We start from the raw sequence: 27,432 nt of genomic DNA, 5'->3' as shown, positions 1-27,432 counted from the left end.
TGATACTTGAATATACTTCCCAGGAAATTCACAGAATATTCTTGTGCAACAGAAGGAAATCCTGTCTTGGCCATTTCTGTAATGGATCTGAATCAAATTTCAGTATTTGTCTATCACAGAAAAACAGTAAACCCTAATGTGCAAATAAGCATATGTTAGAACTTCAAAAAGTAATAGTGAAATGTAGGCCAGTTACAATGTGATTTACACACCAGCAACTCAACAGAATACAGTTAGAGAACCATATCATTTTTTTTTCAACTCAGCAAGCCTTGATGCTAAAAGAATAGATGTATGTACTACAGTTGTGTTTATTTAATTGCTGAGTTAATCTAAGCATATACGTTCTTTTTCCTCTAGGTTAGTTATCTTAATTATGCCCAGTTTGTAAGCATACTCTATATCATGCTCTAGGCCAGGGGTCAACAAACTGTATCCTACAGACCAAATCCTGCCCACTACCTGCTTATGTAAATAAAGTTTTATGGGAAGACAATCATATCCTATTATTTACTATTGTCTGTGGCCCTGAGACCTGCTTTTGCCTTACAATGATAGAGTCAAGTAGTCACTACAGAGCTTGTGTGGCCAGCAAAAGCTAAAAACTTTACTATCTCTGACTCTTCACCAAAAATAGGTTGTCTGCTGATGCTCTAAATTTCACTGAAGCAAACTTTTAAAATATGTATATTATAATTTGCATATGCAAAGATACATATTTATAAATATATCTTTATAAGTCTGTACTATCTCAGTTTCCTATTCTTAAACTAATCAAAGGCAAGAAATAGGGTAAGATTCTGGTAGATGAAATAAATGTTATTCTGTCTGCATTATTTTTAATATTTGGTGCACTAAAGTACAATTGTATAATTTTGCAGATTTCTAGCCTTTCCTTGGAATGATATTTGTCTTCTCAATCCATTTTAGTTTCTTTGGAAGGAAGATAATCTCTATAAGGCCTGGGCATAAAAGCTTTGACAGTACCAATTTATTTTTACATTTCCTTAAAGAAGGAGCTTTAACAAAGCTTGTAACCAGATCACTCCTAGGCTACAGAGTTAACATTTATTGAACATATATTCAGTGTGCCAATTACTTACAGAAAGATTTCATAATTTAATCTTTATCCCTCCTTTACAAATGAGGCTCACGATGGCTAGTAATGCTCAAGGTCACAAAATCACTTAGTTATAGAATCCAGGACCTAGTTGTCTTGAAACCAAGCCCGGGACACTTTCTACTCTACCGCTTGTATTCAGCCCTTTTGTTATATTAAACTCAACTGACTTTTACAAAAAGAAAGAAAAACAAGTTTTGAAAAGATTAGCATCTTACTAGATTTAAGCCAGACTAAATGTTTAATGGAAAAAAATTCCTCAAATATGATTTCTTAGTGGATAGCATTGAAAGCTTTTGAATGTGTCAAGTTTGAATGGTTTTAAACTGTTCTAAATTGATTCCAAACTGACAAAGTTTACTACCCCCAGTGCTTCCATCTCCTTTGCTTTTAGGGTGCCAATTCTGTCAAGGCAAAGGAATCCAGCTGCTAGGTGACACCACTTGAAAATATTACTGCAAAGAAAACCCCCACCTGCTGTAGCCAGTCATAATACAGACAGACTTTTATTATTTTCCCTGTGTTTCTGAATAAAAGTGAAAAGGCCTGGAGGGGAATATACTCACTACTCTCCAGAAATGGCAGAGTGTTAGAAAAGTGCTCTGCTATCTTCCTGAGAAGGTTATACCTCAGGAATTCTGGGAGGAGATGTGCCAGGCAATGGGCCCTGAGACTGCTCCAACCCTCTGGATATGGCCACATGGTCCTTCGTTGGTAACCAGGACTCCAATCTCTAAGAGTGGTATGGCCAGAATAGCTAATGGTGGACCTATTCCACATTCCTTCAGCCTGTGAGTGAGCTCTTGACTAACAAAATGTCCATTCAGTAGCCCCCAGCCTCCCTATCCCTCCGTAAGAATGAAAGTTTCTAGTGTGTTTATGTGGGTTGGGGGCAACATGAAGACTTCATGTCATGGCTGGGAACAATTGTTTTTAGATTAATAAAAATAAACACTAACTTCATGGTTTAAACCTGTGACTGTGAGTGGCTAACATTGAACTATCTCTAAAACATGGTTAATTTTCACCTTTCTCGTAAAGAAATGATCTTTATTTGAAAACAAGAATATTTGTTCTATTTCTGCTGGCATATTGGTTTCCCTTCTGAATTTAAAATACGCTCAATGTGCATGGATATATATTAAGTTCCAAAAAGATTAAGTTTAAATTTAGCATATAAAATAGGTAAAACGTTTGGAGCATTTACTGTGGACCAGGCATTATAAAAAGAGTTAATGATCTCAATCAATTAAAAAAACACAATAGGTTGTAACTTAGTTTGCAGGTGAGGAAACTTCAGTAAGTCACCTCAATAATCAGTGTTAGATATTAGACTCAGCTGGTGTAATTCCACAGCCTTTCCCCTTTGCCACTACTTACTACTGTCTCCCTGTTGTATGTTACCCCTGTCATCAAGGAGTTTTTGTGACTTAGTTTTTGTTTAGTTATACATTTTAAATTAAGCTTCCTTAATTTATTAAGATTATAAACTCAGTTGTAGTTACTTATTACTAATTTTATTTTCTAAGAGAATCTCACATTATCTAATTGCATCACAGCCCAACTACTATTACTGTAAGGATGTCTTACAATTAGGCACCTTCTTGAAGTAACATTATTTTAAGATATAAGAATCATCTGGAAAAGATGATTGCTAAGTAGACATTCATTTATATTCAAGGCTATTGTTGAAAGACTTAGACCAGTGTTTTCCAAACATAGGGAAGGAGATCCCTATTCCATTTGTTGGAATGGAGCCCTTCTCCATTCTTCCAACAAAGGCTCCAGAACTAGAGCCAAGACCAACCCTGGGAAGGAATACGTTCACCAGGCTCCTCCCAACATCTACCCAGGCAAAGATCTCTCCTGCCCAAGCCAGTCATGGCTAGGGAAGTAGGAAAGTTGAATATCAGGATGTAGGGTTGCTAGATACTCAATTACATTTGAATTTCAAATAAACAGCAAGTAAATTTTTAGAATAAGTATGTCCCATTCACTATTTTGAATGTTTTATAATAAGTATGTCTCCTTTACTGTTTTCCCCCATCCCAGGCTCCCAAAACCTAGCAATCCTAGAAAAGTAGGAGAGAAACACTGGCTATATTTTTATATTTTTAACTTTGGCTCACCTCCAAATTTATATTTTACTTTAGTAGAGTAAAAAACGTGGTGGATCTTGTTTTTTTGATTAAATGTTTTTGGCCTACCCTGCTTAGCATTTGGTGCCCAGCAGGAAATCTGGATATATTTGCTAGCTGATTTTTCTCCTCCTCTTCCATATTTGAAGTTTGACAGCTGGATTGGAAAACAATGTTTAGGCTAAAGACAAGTGTGTGTTGGGAGTGGGGAAGTACATCATTATCTTCCTCTTTCCTGACTTCTATTTCATTCTAGAACCAAATGTCAGCTAAGGAAAAGCACAGATAAGAGATGTAAGTGGCCTGAGGTGACCCCAGGAAGCCCTGAGTCTGTAGAAACTGAGTTTCCTGTACTTCCGTGATGCATCAGGACTAATATCAAATTCCTGGTTGAAATTTTCCTAGGCTGAAAATTTAGAGACTGATAAACTTGTAGTATTTAAATGAGCCATTTAAAATCTACCAATTGGACTGATTCTTTTTCCTTTTTTTTTTTTTAATACCTCTCAGAAGGTGCAGAGGACTAATTCTCTCTGATTGTTGGGCAATCAGATACCTGTCCAAATATCAGGAGCTTATGAGCAAACTGAAGCCAGGTTTAAGGTAATTTATTCAGAAAAAAAGTCAGATAAAAGGAAAAATAGTTTTGTATTACTCAACTAATTTATATGATTAGGTAATTTATAGGATTGTGCTTTTTTCTAAGCAGATATGAAGCCTGAAAGGGATGCACTTTGTTTTCCTAACAAATTGGCATCTCTGATGAGGAACATTAAGTGTTAAAAACTCATTGTGGGCTCGCACAGTGCTCACACCTGTAATCCCAGCACTTTGGGAGCCTGAGGTAGGCAGATCACCTGAGGTTAGAAGTTTGAGACCAGCCTGGTCAACATGGGAAAAACCCGCCTATACAAAAATTAGCTGGGTGAGGTGTTGCATGCCTGTGGTCCTAGCCACTTGGGAGGCTAAGGAACAAGAATCGCTTGAACCCAGGATGCTGAGGTTGCAGTGAGCTGAGATCGTGCCACTGCACTCCAGCCTGGGTGACAGAGCGAGACTCTGTCTCAAAACCAAACAAACAAACCAAAAAACAACTCATTGTGAATTAAATCCTGATACTAAAGAGAAGTGAAATCAGTCCTACAGTGCTACATAAAATAGTGATAATGTCATCAGGATCTGGAGTCCTGCCAGTCCAGGCTCAGCACGACCATTGTTTCTTCCAGCAAGTGGCTGAGCTGGGAATTGAACAATGCCAGTCTGACAGCAAGGTACTAATAACAGCACAGTGTACCAGTTCCCCTAATACCAATGCAATGGCTGGCTTTGCAAGGTATTTGGTAAATGTTAGTTCTCTTACTTCAACTTCTTTAAAATGGTTAGCGAATATTTTCTTTTGTTTTGGCTACCTAGAATCCACAAACTCCTCCTGGTTAGGGAAGGTACATAGGAGATGTGGATGAGAGGAGGAGATGTAGGCATATAGAATAGTCCGTTATCCTGCTCCTGGTTCATAGAATGTGGGCATGTGACCTTTCAATAGCCAATCTGATTTTCACACTCAGAGATTATTCTCAGAAGCTCTGGTTGAGTCTCCCAGAAGCCCCAGTGTATTGGTGATGGTTGTCTGGGGGTGGCTATTCCATCAGATGCATTGCCTTACACAGGTGATTTCTATAGCAGGGTTCTGACTGTGCCTCCCCTCTTTGTTCCTATCTGAGCCTCTTTACCTTCTTCCAGAAAATTTCTTCATTTCTTGTATTCTCAGACTTGGTTCCTGTTGTTTGCAAGTAACTGAGAAATAGTAAGATAATTGTATTCTGTTTATGACTTATATATGGCTGAAACACCCAGGCTGAGCAGTTAAGGAGATTCAAATCATAATTAACAGGTACCATAGGAACTAAGATGATTAAATGGAGGGAAGGATAATACCTAACATCTAACCTAATAGCTAATATTAATTTTACTTGATTGGAAGTTTAATGAGGGTCATGGCTGCTATAGAACCAGCCTCAAGGATGAGTTTCTGTGGTTTCCATAAGCAGAGTCAGGACCTCCCAGCATTCTGTGTGCACTCAGTGGTATCCTTGAAGAGGTTACTATTCCTGGCATGAACATTATAGTTGAAATGTGCTGTTCTGTACTCCTCTTCATTTGTGTGTATAACTCACAAAAGTGGGTCTTTCACCAAATTTAAAGAAATAAAAATATTATAAAGACAGAGAACCATCTGGGTTGCCTGTCTCATGTTGAGGGGAACTCTGGACTGAGTGGGTCCACTTGTTCTGGTTTGAACACAATCTCTGACAGACAGCTTTGGTAGAGAGAGATTTATGTTAGGAACAGGCATGAGGCAGATCTTCTGCATCATATTTCCATGGCTGATCTGTTGCCCAAGTGGTATATTTGGCAAAAAAAAAAAAAAAAAAAAGCAATAAGAAGGAACAAAATGAACTTAAATTGAGCTCTTAGGAATTTTCAGGTATTTTGCTTACATCATATCATTTATTCCTTGCAACTCTGTGAGAGCAGTTTTATCATTTTTTCCATTTTACAAATTGAAGCTCACAAAGCTAAGTTTGAGGATCATAAAGGTAACATGACTTGCCCAAGGTCACAGAGCTCACCTGTGGGAGATCCAAGATTTTCTAGTCCAGAGCTAATGTCCTTACATACCGGATAAGTGAAAAACATTCAAAGGGTGCCCAGATCCAAGTACCATCTCCTGAGGTGATTCTAGCCAATTGTAACGTCTTCCTGTTCTCAGTGATATTAGCTTTTAATCTTTGTAACATGTGTGATTTTTGTGTCTTGTCTTACACAATTCTTGCACCCCAAAATGATTATAAGCTTCAAGAAGTGGGTGGGATCTGGGTTCTCTACCTTTCTGTAGGTCCTCTCCCATTGTATTTAGCAACACATATGCATGTAAATGGCATCAATAAATATTCACAAATTGATCAGTTTTGGTACTAATTGTGAATTTATGATAGTAATTTAAAAATACATAAATGTATAGACAAATCCCACAGTGAGGCATTAAAGCTAAAGAAATACATTCCCCTCAACTTTATAAAGTTGCCTTTTCAGAATGTCTATGTCCATCTCTTTTCTTAACCAGACAGCTGATTGGTATTGTGGTCACAGGACACATTAAACCTAATAGTCCTACTCAGTGATGACACTCTTGGTTTAACCTGGCTGCAGATAAGAAGCACCTGAGGAGCTTTTAAAATGTACAGATGCCTGGGATCCTTTCCCAAATATTCTGACTTAGTTGAGGTAGGGCTCAGGCATCACTATGATTTTAAAACTCCCTAGGTGATTGGTGCCGCCTGGTTTGAGAAACCTCTAGCCAAATGGAAAGTGCATTCCAGTAAAAATAGAGACTTGTTTTTTCTCATTGCCTATTTCTTTGGGAGAGTGAGCAAAGTTGATAGGAGAGGAAAATAACAAGAAGAAAAGTGGCAGGACCCTGCAACTTGGCATGCCATTGAAATGTGGCAAACTATTAAAAAATATTTGTAAACCTCAAGATTTTCATGCACGTATTGACAAAGTGGTTTAAACAATTGTCCTACCACCCTATGTTCAAATTTAAAGTCCCCCAACAACTTTAAAAATAGGGGAGTGTTTGGCAAAGCATTCCAAATAAATGACCCTCAGCTCTGGAATTTGCTCCTTCTAGCAGGCTGCTCTCCTTAGTAGTCAGCCAAACCCCAAATCTGGCAGCTTTTAAAATAGGGTGCAAAAAAGATTCTTTTTAAACCTGAGAGTCACTAAAAGATTTATTTTACTGGAAAGACATGATCTCAAAAATAACAAGCAATTATTGTTACTGCACCAAGTAGAATCAGATATCCGCAGGAGAGATTATGAAATCAAGAGCCACCCTTCTTTGCTCATTCTGCAGATGAAGAAACCAACTCTCGAAAAGATGAAATTATTTCCTTAAGTCACACAACCTAGTGGCAGGGCCTGGTCTCATGAGTCATGGGCCAGTTCTCACACAATATCCTCTGAGAATGACATGGATGATTTCTTCCTTGTATCATACTTGGTTATTCACAAATGCAATGTTCTTGCAAATGTTAATATTATAATCTTTGGTAATTGTAGCAAATAATTGTTGAATTATTTTGTAATTTTTGGTGTGCAACATCCTTTGCAAAGTCCTAAATTTCATACAAATGTGAAAGCTGGTTGTGCTACTTCCTTGATCCTCACAATTAAAATTTCTAATTCATCCAGAAGAACATATGTGAATCAGTATGAAATACAAATCTAAGAATTTTAAATTTACAACAAACCATTATAAAAAGGCCTTGACCTTCTCCACATTTCCTACCTACTTACCTGTTTCCCATTATATTTTATTCTGACCTAGGGAAAGTACAGGATCAGAGATAAAGGTGAAAATAATTCCCAGAAAGACAGGAAAAATTTGAACACTTATTAAGCTCTATTAAGTTTTAGATAAGGAGTTAGGCCCAGAGTGAGAAATTTACTGTGGTGATAACAAACTCATTCTCTTGAAAATCTACTAGTGCACTTAATGAGGCAGATAGTGAATTTTGCATCAGTTCTTTGCACTTTCCCACATTCCACATGCTATCCCATTTCCTTCCAGTTCAGGCTGAGAACAGACTGACACACAAAGGGTCAGAGAACTATTGCCAGAGTTCATTCCTCCTCACAAAATAGATTGTGGTTTTTTTCTCCCTTCTGCAGAAAATGTTCTTTCCTTCTACCACACCCAATCCATGTTGGACATTTAATAAAATGAACAACTTAAGAGAGAAGTTATTTTTGTTTGTTAAAGGTGTTTTCCTGAGTTTTACAACGAAATATAAAATGTTGAATAAGAAAATAGAAAAGACCCCAGTGGGTCTTTCTAGTGTCCGGCCCCAGGGCCTTCCCCAGGCCCCAGCTAGCTCCCTGTCACTTCTTTATTCCTGACTTCAGTCTCCAGAGGTCAGTTTCCCTTTCCCTGAGGTGGCTGCCACCAACCAGTTAATCCTGGACATTCTTTCTTCCAGGAATGGCTGTGGAAAGGGACAGAATACCTCAAACTCCCCTGTCACCATCCCCATCTTTGCTGTCCTAAAAACGAAAGAAGCTAAGCTTCCTTTTCTGGTTTAACCAGTCAGTGCTTAGTCATGTAAGAAACGCAGAGGAGACAACAAAAACATGGATACTATTATACAAAGTTTCCACAATCTTTCAGAGTCCTTTCAGTCATGGTCCCTGGTCAGTATTTGATTTTCATTTTCTTATGAGGGTAGGAGGTAATGGAATCTCCTTCTCCACGATGTCTCCTCTCAGGTTTGTTGACTCCACAGTAAATATTTAACATTTAGAGAGATCAGGGATTACAGAGACCACTCTGTAGAAGAAAAATATTACCAAAGTAAAGTTGAGGCCAGGTGCAGTGGCTCATGCCTGTAATCCCACTTGGGGAGGACAAGATGGGCAGATCACTTGAGGTCAGGAATTTGAGACCAACCTGGCCAACATGGTGAAACCCTGTCTCTACTAAAAATATGACAACTAGCTGGGTGTGGTGGCACGCACCTGTAATCCCCAGCTACTGGGGAGGGTGAGGCACGAGAATTGCTTGAACCCAGGAGGCAGAGGTGCAGTGAGCCAAGATCAGACCACTGCACTCCAGCCTGGGGGATAGAGCAAGACTCTTGTCTCCAAAAAAAAAAAAGAAAAAAAAAAAGTAAAGTTGAGAGGCCTTAAAAGAGGAATGTTCTCAGGTCCCTTCACCTGATCTCTCTAGAAACTAATGGAATATCAGTGTGGGCTTCTGGAACTTGCCAGTTTAAACTCTGGGAATACCACCTCACTAAAGTCAGGCTGAGTAGGAGCCCTCTGAGCTCCCATGTTCCTGTGCCAGATTGCACTGCTATTACTACTGCTTTACCATTTGTTCCCCATTGTAGATTGTGTTTTTTTGCAAGGAAGAGACTGTGATCTTTCTTTACTTCTGATCACTGGGGGCTATTAGAGTCCCTGTCACATAGTAGATACTTAGTACATGATTTTCAGAATAATGAAATGGTTCTCAGAAGAAGAAAGGCAGGAAGAATTCCCTATAGGGAAATATAAATACTTCTCCAGGGAATGAACAAGACTTCAAAACTGAGTTTGAGTCTCAGCAATGCTGCTCAGAGAAAATCTGCCTTGCCACAAGATGATAATTTGATAAATAAGGAGGGTATAAGGCATTTTTGAATCTTGCATTGTTCCTTGTTCCTCTACTCCAAATGACTCAATATGAATAGGTGACAAAAAATAGGTGACATTGGAATCGGATATATCAAACAGGAATGTGGACCCTGTGAAAAACTCCTATTGTGTTTGAGCAAGTTACCAACCCTCTCTGGGCTGGTTTAAATCTGTAACATGAAGTAACTAGGTCTGATGATATATAAAGTTCCTTACAGCTTTAACCTCTTATGATTCTAAGTGATTCAGAGCCATGTACTGAAATGTATTTTAAGCTTCCTCTTCAAACTCATCAAACAAAAAAAAAAAAAAAAGAAAGAAAGAAAAAGAAAAAAAGAATTATACCATAGTCAACAACACACTTGGGGAGGAAAAATAAACTATAAATTATGCTCATCAGATCAAATGAGCTAAAACACAAGATTAAAATGTTTTCTATCCACAGAACAATTTTTCACAATGGTGTCAAACAAAAAGTTCTAGTCAATGTTTACACTAGGATTTGATGAAAAATTCCAGACATCAAACTTCTGGAACGTAGACCTGAACTCAGAAGGACCTCCTATCTCTGAATAAATTGTACAACTAAAATCTATTGGGATTTTTTTCCTTAACAAAAATTCATCCTTCAACAATTATCTGAGTTTTATTACTGAGACTATTAAGGCATAGTAAAACTCTGGTTATCCGGAACAGTCATTCTAGGTATGACAGCTAAAGATGTTTTAAAGTACCACTATTTTTGGATGAAAATCATTGAAAGACATTACATTTGACTTCTTTAACAGAATACACTGAATGTAATTTAATCTTTTCCTCAATGTGAATACCAGGTACTGGTATTGTCCTCAGTAACATCCTCAAGCCCCAGTGAAATACTCTATAATACTCTAGGCTTTTTTTCTTTTGACAGTGTTTCAGGATCCACTCCCACTAGCAGCTGTCACTTTTAACTGCTGTCAATTCTGTCAACTTGGCCACTTGTGGTCATCTCCTGCTGATATCTAATTTCTAGATTAAAGGCAGGGACAACTGTCTTAATTCATCCTTGCATACCCAGGGGTAGCATAGTTCTAGCTACTTAAGGTGAGTCATTAAAAAAAAGTTTATTGAAATAGTGCATGACTTAATTGTAGGTTTAACATTAAACAACAAAAAAAGCTTGCTGAAACTAGGTGTGAAATGACAATAAATGGATGCTGGGTAACGCTTGAGGGGATTGCTTTAATACATAGATTTACCGCATTTTCTCTGCTGTTTCTAATTCTCCACTATGATCCAGGTAGATTAGAGGACCACAGGATTGAGTTCCTGATTTTTCATGAGAGATGACAAAATAATAGAAAACATAAAAAATGATTGCATGCATAAACTTTGGCTGATTATATAAAACTTAGTGTCATCAAATAATTTATTTTTATTTTTAGATACATGTTTGCCTACTCCAAACTGAAAGCTGAGAAGAACCGGCATTCTTAGTTTTTTTAGGGTGGTAGCTGAGGGGGCACCTCATCACACCCACAGCTATGTTATTTTGGATAAATTATTTAATCTTCTTTAATTTCATTTTTTTTGCATCAGAAAATAGTAATGACAAAACCCTTCTAACTGGATTCTTGAAAGACTAATGCATTTTAAAGCACTTACCATAAGACCTGACACTGAATAAGCACACAGTTACTTTTGTTATAACAGGTTGTCCATTCCTGGAGTGGGGACAGTAGTATCAATCCTGGGCAAAGCCAGGCAATATGACTGCCAAAACATTTTGCTCTTGTATTTGCTACTTGGCAAATACTGCTCTTGCGTCAGTATTGGGTGTTTTGAAAACAAATGTGGCACCCAAATAGAAATAAGTTTTAAATTCCTTAAATCTCTGACATTATAGAAAACAGGCACTTCCATTGAACTAACATTCTAAAGAATGGGGTTTTAATGTAGGCAATTTTAGGAAATAAAGAAAGGAAATTTAAAAGAAGACTGACATCCAAGTCTCCACAACTTATCATAAATGTTATCATCCTTAGCACTGAAATCTGAAAATTTAAGACCTTCCCATATCAATGCCAATTATTATAGAGTTAAAATATTCATTGTAAAAGCAAACACTGTAGCCTCAAATTTGTATGCAACTATACTACTACACACAAAGGTGTTTGTCCTTACAGAAACTCATTGGTTTTTCAATTTAAATTAAAACATTCATAATATTCCAATTTATTAATCAGTGTTATTTATCACAACACAATATAATAACATGTTACCAAAAATAGAGATATTAAATACTGCAATAGTTATTTTACAGATTATTCTTGGAAATTTAGAAATAATACTGTAACATGTGGATGAGAATACAGATGGTGATATACATCACACACTTCCTAAAAAGGACTAATTCTTACTATATAAAGAAAAACAATGAATGAGACTTTATCATCTCCACTGAAGAAGGTATCTCCATTAACAAATACCTTCTCCCAATGTTTTTGAATGGTATTTTTAACCTAAATAAATATCTCTTTACGGAACTTGGTCAATTTTTTTATTTCTAAGTGAAGTTAGTAACTCCGGATTGTTCTCCTTGTTAAATCCAACACTACTACTACAGGTTTTATTTTCTAACAGCTTCATTAGCTGCATTTTTGACTTCTAAATCTTTTCCTAAAAAGGCATAATTGTTTCACAAAAATATTATAATTGCATCCTAGATCCTTTATAAATCATGTTGGCTGTGTATAACACTTTTATACTAAATTTCTAAATCAATTCATAAGAGATACATATAATACATTAGGAAAATCTTGAAGAGCATTTTTCTAAAATACTAAATCTCTTAGCGTATATAAACTGAATCACACCACAAAGTTTAAATATGCTGACATCCATTGGAAGAAAATTATTTTACTGAGCATTTTATCAACTTTATTAGAATTAATAGTTCTTTCTTAAGTTGCTCTTCAGCTCTTCACTTTAGTTGTGCTTCACTGCTGGAGAATTCATTTACTTAAACATGATATACCAGCAAAATTGTGCGCTGGTCAAAATCAATTTTTGAAGTAAATTATTTTCAAATCATTAAGAAAGATGTAAATCAAACTGCAAAATTGATGCCACAGTTCAGACTCTTGTGGTTCTTCAGGGAATAAAAGGGGATGTGTATCTCTGATTTGTCTGGTGAGACAAATCAGAGATACTATGTTAAGATGGGGAGCACAAGGCTATGGGGTCCACTAGCAGTAACTGGTTGGCCTGAATGAGATATAGCTTGCTAATTCCTGCACTATGGGAATCCTGAAAAAATCTTTTAGTAAATTTAACCACCACTGCATAAAACATTTTAATTACCATTTTTAAAGTTACATTTTGTGTCATCATCTCTCCCACCACTCAAGAAATCTGAGATTTACCTTTGGATTCTACTTTTTTCCATAACTCTAAACAGCAATCTGCAGTCATGTCCTTTTGATCCCATCTCTTAATATTTCCTTTTGACTTCTGTTCATTCCTATTGCAAGGAACATTATCGCTGCCTTTGATAAGGCCATTATCATTTTTCTCTCGTATCTTCCTAATATGCATTTTTTTAACCAGTCTTCCTGCCTCCAGTCTTGCCTCCTCCAATTGATCCTTGATGCTGCCAAAGAGTGGTATTTGTGAAATGCAGTTTAGCACGCTGCTTAAACTTTGTAACTGTTTCTCCTAATGGTGAAACCCAAACTCCTCCTTGTAGCACGGAGGTTCTTAGGTGATTAGCACACTTCCCCTCCCCATCTTCCCACTTAATTTCTCCATATTTCTTCTTCCCATTTTAGGTAAACTTTCTGGTCCTTGCTATAAAGTTTCTCCTAAAAGTCACCCCTTTCAGCACTGTGTCCTTTTACACACTTTGTACAAGTTACTTCTAACAGTGATTTGCTTACATGTTTGTCTTCCCCACATCTAGCCCAGTGACTGGTTCAAAAAAGGCACTAAAAAAATGGATAAAATTAAATATATTACTCTTAATGATTAGTGTAATATAAATATATACACCCCATATCTAAGTTCTGGCTCTAAGCAAAAGGGTTCATCTCTCCTCAAGCCTTTAGAATCACTTTAGAAACTCTTCAACTTCTAATTCAACATATTCTGACACTATAGAATATAGTGTCAGACAAATAGCCAGTCTTAACTTGCTTGGAAAACCACATGATTTAAATGTACTATAACCCTTTCCCAAATAAGAACTGCTATTATGAGGCATTAATGTACAGATCATTTCATATGTATACTTGGTTGTTTAGGAACAAAGATAATTCCAGTTCCAGAATATATGAATTACAGAATTAGTAACTTCTGTTAAAGATAATTGGAGGTTAAGAGAATTAGTCAGGGAAACTGAAAAAGGAAACGAAAGTTAGAGATAGAAACTAAGTAAAGATAAGAAAAATGAGCTTTACAAAGCTACTCCAGTGGCATCTGGAAGGAGAAAGATCCAATTTGTTTCTAAGAGGGTAATGAAAGTGAAATCCAAGATCAACAATCTTGTCATAATATTAACAAGGAATTTAACATACAAATGGGGGACCAGGAGTAGCTGTCATTTGATATGTATCGTAGCTATAGCAAAATGAAATAATGTGCAAGCTTCTCATTTATTGAGTATAGTAGCATAGCAAATCTTTGTTTGCAAGCACGTGATAGGAAATGGAAATTTACAGTACATTAGAGAAGGTATATTGGAGTTATCAATAGAGTTTTTATCACATATCCAATACTTAATGAGTAGCAGTTGGAATTAGACTACTGTATATGCTTTCCAGAAACAATTATGTCTCCTAGAAAAGTCAAAAATAATTATTTGAATTTTTAATTTGCTCCTATCATTATTGACATTTTCACCTATGATCTAGTAAGAATTGCATTCTTGATAACAGAAAATGTAATTTCTTAAAAATGAGTTAAATTTTATTTAATTAAATAATTCATAGACATAAAAACAGAAATTTATAGAGGTTTTATAGATAGTTAGAGTATGGCCAGTTAACTTTTTTGAAAGACCTTAATACTCAAATCTTTTTCCTGACTGGGACCCCTGCCACAGATTTACCAGCACAAGAATAACCTATTGCCTTTGTTCATTAGATTTTATTATGCACAGGAATCATCTAGAGATGTTGGTACAGGTAGCGTCTGTCTCAGTAGGTCTACAGAAGATCCCCGAATTCTAGTTTCCAACAATCTCTCAGGAATGCTGCTGGTCTACGGACCATACTTTTGAATAGCAAGGCCTGAATCAGTGGCTCTTAGCCTTGATGCCTATTGGAATCATCTGGGTAGCTTTAAAGAAAGCATTTTTAGGGATAAAACGTTATTTAATTAGTCTAGGCTGCAACCTGGGCACTGAGGGTTTTAAGAGCTCTCAAGTTGAGGTGAACAGGTAGCTAAATTTAAGAACCTATGGCCTAACATGTATTGGTTATATTTATTAGGCCTCATTTCAGTACTGCATAGATTATGAGAGTAAAAATGTCCAAAAATCTCCAAATCCTTACTGAAAATATAATTATCAATCAGGTTTCAACTTTAAGAATCTCAGTGGCTTCATTTCTATATTCTTATTAAATTATTTAGTAACATATATGAATAGTAATTTAAAGATACTCATGGAATTATAATGAAATGACAATCTCAATTACTTTTAAATTAGGAGGTAGATGTATAAAAATATAAATATGTGAGTTTTAAAGTATAGGGAAGTGTCAGTTCCCAATAAGGAATAAAAAGGTTCAGACTAGTTAGGAAGTTTACAAGAAATCCCCAAGTCTGTCACACCAGGAGGAAGGCCCACAGACACAGGAAAGACAGGCAAAAGTTTAGTTAGGATCACTACTTGAAATAGTTGTCACTGATCCAGCAGTTAAAAACTGAATCATCACTATTAGATCGTTCCTAATTATTTTGCTAAATTGAGGTTTGCAAAAGGTCAAGAAGCAATTCCATTACTGAGGCTCCTTCCTTAACTTTTAGAAATGTGCACCAAAAATAATAAAAATAATATTTTAAGCTCGGAGGTATTTGCACAATTCCATAATTATAGTAAAGAGTATTGGAGTTTAAGTCAATGGTAGTAAAGAGTATTGGAGTTTAAGTCAACTGCCACATACTAGTCATGTGACTTAAACTTTAGAACAGGCTTCTTCACAACTAAAATAGTCCAATAAAAATGTGCAAACCCAAATTAATGCCACATACAAATATAAAACAGAATTAAGTATAACTTTAACAAGCAAAAAAAAAAATAAATAATATAGCATGTTTTGGGGCAAAGAACTAAAGTCCAGACTGGGAATGACTTCCAGCTTCGCCATTAATTAGCCACATAACAAGCAAATCACATACTTTAATCTCATTTTAAAAATAAAGATGCCTCAAGGAGATTATTTTGACAATCCCTAGCAGATCAAAGCTCTAAAAATCTAAAAATAACTGATTAAGTTACCCTCTAAATCAAATATGACTAATGCTAACAACAACAAACCAAAACCAAGAATTTCCTTTTAACATGATTGGTTTAACAAGCCTTTGAAGAAAAATATTTAAAACTTGTCTTCAAGTCTATTAATTGTACGGCAATCATTTAAAATAGTAAAACTATTTAAATCTAAAAAAAATGTAGTGTGTGGAGGTGGGGAGAAAAGGGATCATTAAATGCAATGCAAGAACACCATGCAGAATTAAAATAAATAATGTAAACTGAGGATAAGATAGCAAAAGCTTTTTCTAAGGAAAACTGTTTCAAAGCATGCAGTGTGAAATTTTACAATCTATCCCAAATAACATACTGTATAGGCATCGTCATTAAATACACACATTTTCTGTTTCCAAGTACTACAGATAACTCATAATTCCTATAAAAAATTACACAATTTAATAAAGATAGTAGTACGTGGAGATTATTTCCTTTTAGTTTATTGTTTAAATACATGTCTTGCCAATCACAAAATATCTAGTGTAGCCAAACACATAAGAAATCCCTGTATGAATCAAAAAGTGCCATTCTTGCAGCTTTCTGTCACAAGGATGCTGAGAAATGCACTGTAACAGTTTAGGAAACACAAGATTGTCTCAATTTTAAGTTTCAATCATTAATCCTCTTCAGAACTGGAATCATCTTCTTGGTCAGAGAGTTCGGGAACGGGGAAGCGGAGAATGGCAGCGACCCCAGTCAACTGGCTGAGCTGTTCCCCAGAAACGTGAAGACTAGAGAATATCCTAACGGTGCCTGCATTCTCTTTCACACTGTCCACCAGCCTCACATACCGGCTCCGTGTGGCTACATCCTGATGCCTGAAGAGCTCATCGCTGATGAGCAATGTGTCAATTGCCATGGCTTCATTGGCCTTCTCCACCTGCTTGAGTCCATAGAAAGCTCGATCCGGTTCATGTTGTAACATTTTATAGAAGTCATCCAAGGCTTTGACTTCCCCAGCAGCTTTAGTGTCTGAAAGGCGGCTAGCTACAGTAGGGTCACAAAGGACCTCTTTCAGGGAGTACTTGTGTCCGGAGGAGGCATGTACCTAGAATCACAATTATAAAAGTTAGGCAAAAGAATCTCTTAGAACACCCATTCATCAGCCCACAAAGGCTTAAAGCCAAAAGCGCTAATAAGGCTTCATAATGTTTCAGCAAAGTTTACTCCATAAATTTGCTAGATATTTAACATTCTCTTTTTATTTCATTATCTCATGAAAATCCCAGCTAAGTAAAGACTTTCTCCTCTTATTTTTCCCAGTTCTAAAACTTTACGAGTAGTTTATACCAATCCCTCTGCCCATTCTTAACTATCCCTGGGTAAGATTGCTTTACCTGAAGAAATTTGGACCGGTTTTCCAGGAGCAGTTTGTTGTCGGTCTTCACTGCTTGTTGAAACATGTAGTCGCAGAACTGCTCCCTCACAAATCCTGGGCTGGCCACCAGGATGCACTTTACAACATCAAAGTGTATGTGGCGCTGGATAGCCTGGACCACCTGTTCATAGAACCGCTCCAAGGCCCGGTCATGCTGAGAGCAATTGCCTTTCCTTTTCCTAGGGATGTTCACCTCCACCTTGGCCCGAGTGAGGGTCATGCTGGGAGTGACTAAGCAGATATGGGCGAGGCCTTCCTGCATGACCACAGCCGCCACATCAGCGCTCCAGGCTGGGTCACAGGCCTGCTCGATGCGCTCCAGTACCACACTATCCCACTGCTTCTTGGCCAGGGTGAACTGGCGGTTGGGCTCCAGCTCGATGGTGTGGTAAGCCCCCATCTTGACATACTCATTCTCTTGGATGTTGGTCCCCTTAACCCGCAGCTGGCAGGCTTGAGAGTCGAAGTCGATGGCCTCCACGCAGAGAGTGAGGGTAGTGCGGACCCGATTGCTGCCCACGCTGCCCGTGGAGGACTCTGTCTGTACCTTGCGGATGGTGGAGGCGCGCAGGCTGTCGCCCACCTGCACGAGGTTGTAAGTGTGCCACATGTCCTCAGGCTCCTCGGGGACCAGGGTCACCTGGCCCGCATTGTCTTTCTCGATGTTCTTCCTCACGAGCTTCATGGCCAAGGAATGGGCTCACTGACAGAACCAGAGGAACCAAGGAGGTCGTCACCTCCGCCCCGGGAGAGGGGATGGGAATGCAGGCCAGGAAGGGGGCGGGGCCCGGTTTCTATGGGCACTTGCCTGGCGGGAAGGAAATACGCTTGCTTCGACTCATGTAGCCTAGGGCAGCACTTCCTCTATCCTTTCCTCTCTGTCTCCCGGCGCGCTCCGCCTAACAAGCTCGGGGAACACGGCAGCGAAAACCCCCCAGTCCGCGGTTCCCGCTGGCAGCACGCAGCAGCGGGCTGACGAAATGAAGGCGCATGCGCAGCCCGCGTCCTGCGAGCCGACGCACGTCTCCCGTCCCCAATGGAGAGGCGGGGCCGCAGCTCGCGCGTGCGCAGGCGCACTAAGCTGTGAGGCGCTGCGGAGGAATGAACTCCTTCAAGAAGGTGCACAGAGTGGTGGCGAGTCCTTTATTTTAATGCCAAACTTCAACTTGCTAAGTTTTCTCTTCCATCCCTGTCTGTGAAGAATCCGGGGAGTGTGTGAGTGCAAATATTAGTTTTACCTGCCTGCGGTTGCCACTCTGCAACGCTGCCCTCTGGGTAAATCCAATTTCAAAACTTAGCAGTAAAAGTAGCTCTCAGAAGTGCAGATTTGGCCCCAACGGCCCAAACTATGCTCGTTTTTGCTCTTGCCTTATCCGCACTCGGACGCTACAAGCCTGTTGGAGCTGGAATTTAGAAGCGGTTTCTGAGAACTACTGGTCACGTTCCGTCTGGGCTCCCAGCAACGTGTCCAGCTGTTTTCTGCACCTAGTTACGGTGTCTGCACGATCTGATTAACCCAGATGTTAAAGCGCTGGTCCCAAGAGAGAAGAAACTATGTGTGGAATTCACCCCTGGGTGGACCTCTCAGTTGCTTGACCTGATGTCCTGGGAATCCTAGGCTCCAAAGTTGGCAGCCTCAGCTTTCCGCAGCCCAGTAGCCTGTGAAATGTTTAGGTTGGGGGTTGGGTCGCAACAGCTTAGGGCCAGATCTTCACTGCCAAAGCTAAGCTAAAAGCCGAGGCTATGGGAAGTGGGGAAAAACTATCAACTATGACTGACCCTGATTGAATAGTTACATAATTTAAAGAAAATCCTTAAGTTATTTAGCATTCTTTATTAGGAAGTGGAAATGGAGAAGTGGGATTGCCTCTTTAAAAGACCGATGAATAGAGAAAACAAAAGAATCTAATGAAAGTTTCTTGAGAGCTTAGATGGAGTGGAGCGCAGAGAAGTCCTGCACACATAGTTTCTCACTGTCTTTTCTGTCTTACTCTGTGTGGATTGGAAAGGGGAACTAACCAGCCTGAACAGATGAAACAGGGATGAAAGGAAGGAATATGAGTTTGGCATAGGCGTGTGAAAGGAAAATAAATCTCGGATCCCCAAACTCATTAAGCCAAAGGGAAAAGTTAAGCTGGGAACTGGGTCACGTAAAACTCCCTTGCCTCTTGGTTTTTAAATGAGATGGCTACCAGATGAAAAGCTACACACCTTGCTCATATTTTGCCCACAAGGAAATTCTCAGTGAGCGCCAAGATCTTTACCCTAAAGTGTTTCTATTAAAATTTACCATGGCAATGTAAATAGATAGCTTCTGTTTTCAGGTGCAGTCACCCCTCTGCCCACCTGACACAAATGCATATCTGATTGTTCCCCTGCCCCATTTGTCTATGTTATCTTACCTAAAAATGCAGATTCAGATTCACTAAGCCAGACAGAGGCATGAATGACTATTTTCCCCCTGCTGCCCTCTCACATGAAAACTGTATTTCTCAGTATCCCACCCTTTCCCCTTTAAATTTGGAGCCCTCAAAATCATCTTCCCAGAAAGGCATAGACCTGTCTTCCCCGCGCACGTGCTTAATTTTGGCAAATAAACTTCCTAAAATGATTGAAACTTGTCTCAACATTTTTCTCAACTGACAGGCTTCACAATTTAAACTTAAGTGTCAATTATCTTCCTAAGAGATTATCAGGGGACGGAAAGGTCCCCTCCAAGGGGAAAGTCCAAATAAGAACCACTACTTATTAATATTTGTGGCCTCTTTTCTCTTTGTTTCTCGCTCTCTATGTCTCCCCTTACTTCCTCCTTCTTCCCACCTTCCTATCATACGGAGTACCCTCAGAAGTTCCTAATTCACATTGCCTTCTTCCAATTCCAAGAGAACCCAGCAACTTTTCACTAGGCAAAGAACTGATCACACTCAAGTGTGAAGGTGATTTGCCTATGCAAAGGACACTGTATTTTAAAAAAAGTATCCTGTTAACTTAAAATTCCTAATTGGTAGGGTAAAAGTGTGCTTGTGTGTGTATTTGTGAGAGAGAGAGAGAGAGAGAGAATGAGGAGATAATTTTGAACTGGGGCTTTGAAGTGCTCCTTGATCATCTTTCTAAGTACAATTTATCTTTCCCATAGTCTGCCAAAGATTAAAAGCCACAGAATCACAGTGGTAAGCACACAGTGGGATCTTAACAAAAGGTTTTTATTGAAGAGCTATCGCGTATTGAATGTTTATCAAGTTCTTGCCTATGCTCTAATTCTCCCTTGTAAGGTAAATATTTGTTATCTAATTTTACAGAAGAAAATCAACTATGGGGAAGTTAAGAAATGTTTTCAAGATCACATGACTAGCATTGAAATTCAGGCCTGCTTAACTCCATACCCTCTCTTTCTACTACCACCATCCTATATTATGAATGTTTGTAATCATCTCCTTCACTGCAAATTATGTGCTGTTATCCACTGTCACTTCCCCTCAACTGTCACCTTTACCAGTTAAACAAAAACTCACAGCTTGGGAACCAACCTAGAGGATTTGAAAGGCACTAGTCCCTTTCCTGCTCTTTTATCACCTCTTAAAATTATACTTTTCTCTTCTACGTAGTTTTTTTTTCCTTCTGTCCAGCCTATGTCATCATTATACTCTTAGAGAAAGATCTAATGTTCTACTTTAGAGAAATATACATATATTTATCTGTACATTAGAAACCTGTGAAAAACCCTTGTTGACTCTTAAATCCATGGTTAAAAAAAATTTTTTTTTAAGTTATGAGGCAAACCACTTTGGGCCATTTTAAAAAATATCAATGTGCTCCCATAATTCAGTATACTATAAAATCTTTCATAGAATTACTGTTTTATGTGAAACATCTGCAATAGTTGGGACCTTTTTTTTTTCCTTAGTAATTTAAGCCTGCAGTTGACTATTAGACGTTTTCACCCAGATTTTGTTTATGGCTTAGTATTTCTAGACCAATCATTATATTTTTATTTTGATTCATTTTGGATTCCCATTCCCTATGAATTAACGTCTACAATCCCTCTCTACAATCCCAATTTGCACTGGCCTTACAAATTTACTTCCCACTTTTCCCCTCAGGGCACCCTATATTCCACCTTGAAAGTAACCTTTGTTCCCTACGTATGCTAGGAACTTTCTCGTTTTCTACCTTAACTCATACTAACTTCTCTGTTTAAAATGTCGCTTCCTTTCATCCCTGCTTCCATTAGTGCTGCCTATCTTTAAAGTCCAGCTGAAATGTTATCTCAAACTTGAAACCATGTAAACTTGAAACCATGTTAATTTAAACATGTATCTTTTTTGTTGAACTCTGGAAGGATTCATCTTTATACTCCTTCTTTGTCCTTTTAAAGGTCCTTTGCACATTGTAGGCACTCATATATTAATGATAAGCTAGGTGAGTCAAATGTAAAGTATGGCAGCTATTTTAACATTATTACAGACATTTCCAGACATTTCTTAAGGCACTTATATTGTTATTGACTGTATTTCACTTAATAATGGTAGTTTAGAAACTGCTGTAGTTATATATTTATTTTAATTTTTTTCCAAATAAGCAAAATATTGAGAAAAATACCAGGGCTTTTAGCTCTTTTGCTTTAAATACTGATTTTATACTTATTTATTGACTGTTTAAAATAGAAATCTTTATATCAGTAACTTCATATCAGTATAAATCTTTATATCAGTAACTTTAATTATATCTATTTTTCCTACAATGTCTTATTTATATTAATCTCTCCAGAAGGGGAAAAAAAGTATTGTTACCTCCAAAAGTTTTTAATTTGTTGCTCTTGAGACACTTCCAGTGTCTCAAGAAGAGAACTGGGCTAGAAGTCAAGCATCCTGGATTGTAGCTCTTACTCTTCAATTGTTTTTACTGTAACTTCTGGCAGTACTCAGTCTCTTTGGAACCCAATTTATTTTACTGAAGAATTGAGGGAATTGAATTCAATAATTAAATTTCTAACTAAAAATTATGCTGCGGTAATATTTTTTAAATGTTTAAACAACACCTATAATCTCATCCTAACATATTTGTCTTCAATTTTGCATGCTATCTTTCAAATCTGACTTTTCTAAGACCCATTTCAGAGGTGAAAGACTGATTCAAAGTTTCTTGCTTGTGGACCAAGAATTGGCAGACCTCAAATCTGGTCTTTCCTGGATGGATTCTACCAACTTGAAATAAGTCCCAGACTGCAATAAAGCTAATTATTTTTCATTCTAAATTATAAATAAGATTATTTGTCCTGCTCTCTCATTTGACCATCCTTATGAGGTCCTAGTGATATTATGATATTTGATATTAATAAATTATAGAGCTCTAAAAATGCCTGGCTTGAAGCTAGAAAACTGGATCAGACAAAACAAGGGACAAGAGCTCATTTTAACGTGATCATAATTATTCAGCCTTGGAAAAATAACTGGTTTGGTAGAGTTGACTGATGGATAATCTTTGGGGTACATTTATTTATCTTATTTATGTTATTCAGCTCTACTGAATGCAATGGTTCATGGACCTCATTGGTGAGTTGAATTACTATCTTTCTATTATAATAATATAAAAGAAATGGTTTGTATGACATGAAATGGAATTATGGGCTCCTGAAAGATGGAAATCTTGTTTTAATACCCTCTGCTTAGCATGTGACCCTTAAACAGTCGGGGCTGTATAAATTTTCTTGTTTTCATCTTGTATTTTATTTTGGAAGGCTTACTTTCCTGCAACACAAACCTAATCTTTTTGTTATTCCTTATAAAGCACCTTGGGAACCTCTCCCACCATTGCTTCTTTCCATGTCTACTACCTCTTCCACCAGTAAAGGCAGAGACTTACTACCTTTTATTTGTCTTTGTGCTCCTGGAACACAGCATAACAAGTAGCACATACTCATATTTTTAGTATGCAAAAATTAATGGTTATTAATTTTTCTTTAATTCAGAGTTTTTAACTTGTCTGTAACTGACATTCTAAAATTAGGAAATCACATTCTGTTTTATAATGTTACTAAAAACTTAAAAAGAAGGTTACTCTTAAGGTAAGTTTGTATAAGCCTATTTCAATATTTGAGATAGCCATGCTTAGGTAAGAAAATGGTAATTTAAAATACATCTTCCCCAGGAAAAGTTCTTAAAATGTTTTAGAATAACACATAATGGCAATTAGTTTTATTATACATGGTTTGGAAAGTGAACTTTACAAAATAAGAAGCCAGAGCTCCAATTATGAATATCTAGTGATAAACGCAATTGTTTATTTAGAGAGAATGTGTAAACCTCAGATTGTGCAAAGGTTCCCATGTGACCTCCACCAGCAAAGCTAAGTGGATGACTGGGAGGATTAGTTAGCTAATATAGACAAAAGGGTAAAAGGGAAAGTGGTTTTTTTTGTTTGTTTGTTTTATTTGTTTTGTTTTAAGGAACTTGTACTCACTCACTATCTAAATTTCTCATGATGGAAAATGCTTACTTGCAGTTGTCACAAAATAATACAAAACCTCCTACCAAATAAACAAAATCCTATGAACAGAAGTGTGTGTGTGTATTTCTATTTGCATGTATTCTTATACAGCATAAGATCATTTTACCAAAAATATTATAAGTAAAATGCGTTACACAGATATTTTTAAGGATTGGCCAGTACCCATGTATTTCTAGACTTTAGTATTTGGTAAAATAAAAGTCTAATTAATAAAATAATTTTGAAAGTACATTTAATTTGTAGTAAGGATATATGATTTATAACAAAATATATAAACCATCTTAACTATTGATGTTTTAAAGTGATTTAGGTGCTATATTTAAATGCAAGAATTTGCATTTATTTTAGGAGATCTCATATAATTCATACAAAAAGAGTATGTGTATCCACTCCTTTGCATATTTGAATTACAATGATTTTTCAATTCAGATCTCTTACTTGTTAATAGGGATCTCCTGTTTGGATAAAACTGATTTTTTTTTTTAACACGTAAAGTGAATTCTTAACACCAACCAGCATATGCATTTTAATTTCCTTTTAAAACTTAGTTGACTTTTTAATCTTCCTTTTAAATCATAGGAAAGTTTTGATTAAAATTAGTCTCCTTCCTATATACACAACCCTGGTGCTTACCACCAGCATGACAAAAAGTTAAGAGTTTGCCAAAGCTAGAGTCATTAATCCTGTGCAACTGGAACATTATATGATTACTTTATTGTCACCTTTCTCCTGAAGCTCTCTTCTAAAGATAGAGCATTTGGAGGGAGCTCTGTTTTTGGGATCTGGTGAAGCTGTTGCTGCCAGAGGAGCAATTATCCCCTAAATCAGATATAAACTTGGCACTTGAAGAGAACTAAGAGAAACAATGTTATATCTCTCTATCTAGATGGGGTTCACATACTAGCCTCTTCGAAATCTTATGACACAATTTTTAAGTGTCCAAAGAAGTAGAAAATTACCATGTAGCTACACTGTATGTTATTGATTGTAATTTTCAGATGCACATTTTCCCAATTTCAACGTCTCTGAAATTAGGAACTATCTAACAATCTAGCAATTATAATTAGATTGGGAGTGGCTTGTCTTTTTTAGTGGTACATAAAATAATGGTGCATCTTTCAATTGATGGTGTCTTCCATTCCATTATTTATAAATTTGGGTAGACAGAAATATTTCAGGTGGAGGTATAATAAAGTCAGGCAGAGGTATATAATAAAGGGACAATCTGATCCCTTAAGTATTTTCTGAGTTTGTCAATAGTCAATTCTTTTGTGATTCATTCAATTAAAAAGTGCCTATTATTTCTAGGTGTTATGGTTAAAGATCCTACCCTCACAGAGCATACAGCAAGCTGGAAAGACAGGCAATTAGATAGTTAATTATAATACCATGGTGCATTATATAATAGAAGCAAAGGTGCTGGGATACACATGTCCTAAGGTAGGGTCCAACCTACTTCAGGGTATCTCTTGGAAATGACGTTTATTCGGGGATTGAGATCAGTAGCAGTGGGAGTAACTACTTATGCAAAGTCCCCAAGGAGACTTTAGAGTAGCTGGCATAATAAAGGAGCTGAAAGAAGCTCAATAATCTTGAAGATAGAAATATATGCAGTCATTTGCATCTCTTGATACTCTACTGTACTTGCTTTGAGGGCGAATACAATTCTCCAGTCACAGACTGCTCTGAATGGGCAATCTATTCTGACTTTAGCACTGTGGCAACAGTTTCAAAATATCTTTCATCTCAGTTTCTTAACATGAATTTGAGTACACTATTTTGTATTTCACACAACAGAAGAGTAGTGTAGGTAAAGAATAGCATTTTAGTCCCCAACTTTTCTAAATATATTTTAAACATGAGCTACTTTATTCTACTAAAATATGTTAAGAGATGTGGAAATTCAGCAAGTTCTAAATCTAGTGGGAAGTTTATTGGGTTGGAAGTGGACGAACACATTAGAGGAGCATCTATCTACTGAAGTCAGAACATCAGTGATAAGCTGTGGCCCAAGAGCTCATGCTTCAAAATAGCTGGGTAAGTGTTACGACAGGAGGGAAGAGAAATAGTTAAACTAGTATAGCGTATATATGTGTCTCATGGTTACTCTCATTGCCTGTTTACGAAACAAGCAAAAATCCCGTGAATTCATTGCTGCCTTTACAAACATCACAATGAGTAAGACAATTTTCACCATCTTCAGGAATTCCTGACAATACATTGTCTGCCATTGGGAGTCATTCTTTGTTTTGAATAGGTGGCTGACTTCCTCCCATATTCAGCCATCTCCCATCTCCTCACTGGGTTTCATTTTGAATAGGAAATCTTGCCTGTGAAAAAAGTCACAAAAGAAGACCCTTGCTTCTAGGCCAACCAAAATGTTTCTAGGGAAGAGAGACATATAGTTTAATTAGGGGTAATTCTATATTTATATTCTTAATAATGAGAAATAGTAGTCTTACTTGAGTTAACACTTAATGCTATACACCTAAAAATCATGGAAATAAAAGATTGACTTGTATCATTAATTAGGTCTTTATCCAAGTCTTTTAGACAATTATGTTTGGATTTTACATTTAGAGGAGTGAGCAAGAGAGAATGAACTTATCTTTAGGCAGCCTATATAGCATATTATTTTAGGGCATTTAATTTGAGGTCAGAGATATGAATTGAGTAGATTTGTCATTAGTTCTTCAACTTTGGACAAATGAAATTAACTTCTTAATACTGTATTTTGATTTCCTCATCTCTAAAATATTGATAATAGTTATAAACTTTTAATTTTTTTCTTTTCTTTTTTTCAAGGCTAATCAAGTGAAGCTGAGGGAGTGAAAAAAGAACAAAGAAATCTATGACTGCTTGTGATCGATTAGTAAACTTAATTTTTTAGATTAAAATGAAATAATACATGCAAAGCCCTTGGCACAGTGCCTTGCACATAATACATTTCGGGGTTAAGTTGTGCTAGTTATTCTGTTATTGATTGTCTTGCCCTTTGTTCTCTGGAAGGTTGGATCATGCCATTTGGGTATGGCCAATGGGAAGGCTGAGCAAGATATTGGAGGGTGGGAGGAAAGGAGGTATATTTATTTTCCTTACTCCTCTGCTGGGCTTCAAGTTTGTCACTAGCTGCATTCCTTTTTATGACCACAACTCCAGTCTAATGGCCCCCCTCCCATAGCTAGAGTTCATAATCAAACTAACACTGCCACCTCCTCAGGCCTAGGAATGGTCATGGTTTTTCTTCTCACCTTGCTTCAGGTTCTTTTTTCCCCACTGTTGCCTGCGCTTTTTTCCCCACTGTTGCCTGCGCTAGATGCTCCACCCTCTTTTCTTGTTCCTTTAAGGCCTCTCTAAACTGTCACTTTATGAAACTGTCTTCAGTTAAATCCTTTATATGTGACATTAGTTTATGCTGAGACTTTGACATACATAAAATAACAATCCTTTGGACATAAGGAAGGACATCTTTTCGATGAATCATTTTAGTAAACGTTGTAAGGAGCTAATATAAGACAGTCTAAATCAAATGGGAAGTTTA

General features: G+C 37.2%; 2 protein-coding genes across 2 annotated transcripts in view; both read right to left on the bottom strand.

Annotated features, from left to right (window-relative positions):
• Nucleotides 1-27,432, bottom strand: part of ITGA1 (integrin subunit alpha 1) — a 170,391-nt gene that overhangs the window by 140,181 nt on the left and 2,778 nt on the right. The gene's annotated exons all lie outside the window — the stretch shown is intronic.
• PELO (pelota mRNA surveillance and ribosome rescue factor) lies at nt 16,421-18,572 on the bottom strand. The gene is made up of 2 exons (XM_054487300.2): nt 17,344-18,572; nt 16,421-17,054 (listed from the first exon to the last, which is right to left on the bottom strand). The coding sequence occupies exons 1-2, from the start codon at nt 18,067-18,069 to the stop codon at nt 16,623-16,625; spliced, it is 1,158 nt and encodes a 385-aa protein (XP_054343275.1). The 5' UTR covers nt 18,070-18,572; the 3' UTR covers nt 16,421-16,622.

Source organism: Pongo pygmaeus, chromosome 4, assembly GCF_028885625.2.
Source record: "Pongo pygmaeus isolate AG05252 chromosome 4, NHGRI_mPonPyg2-v2.0_pri, whole genome shotgun sequence".
NCBI classification, from domain to species: Eukaryota; Metazoa; Chordata; class Mammalia; order Primates; family Hominidae; genus Pongo; species Pongo pygmaeus.
Note: the sequence above shows the minus strand (reverse complement) of the source record. Positions and strands in the feature narration are given on the sequence as shown.

Coding starts and splice junctions, on each gene's coding strand:
- PELO (XM_054487300.2), bottom strand. CDS start 18,069: ATGAAGCTCGTGAGGAAGAACATCGAGAAAGACAATGCGGGCCAGGTG. Junction 17,055..17,343: donor ACCGGTCCAAATTTCTTCAG/GTAAAGCAATCT, acceptor TTGTGATTCTAG/GTACATGCCTCCTCCGGACA.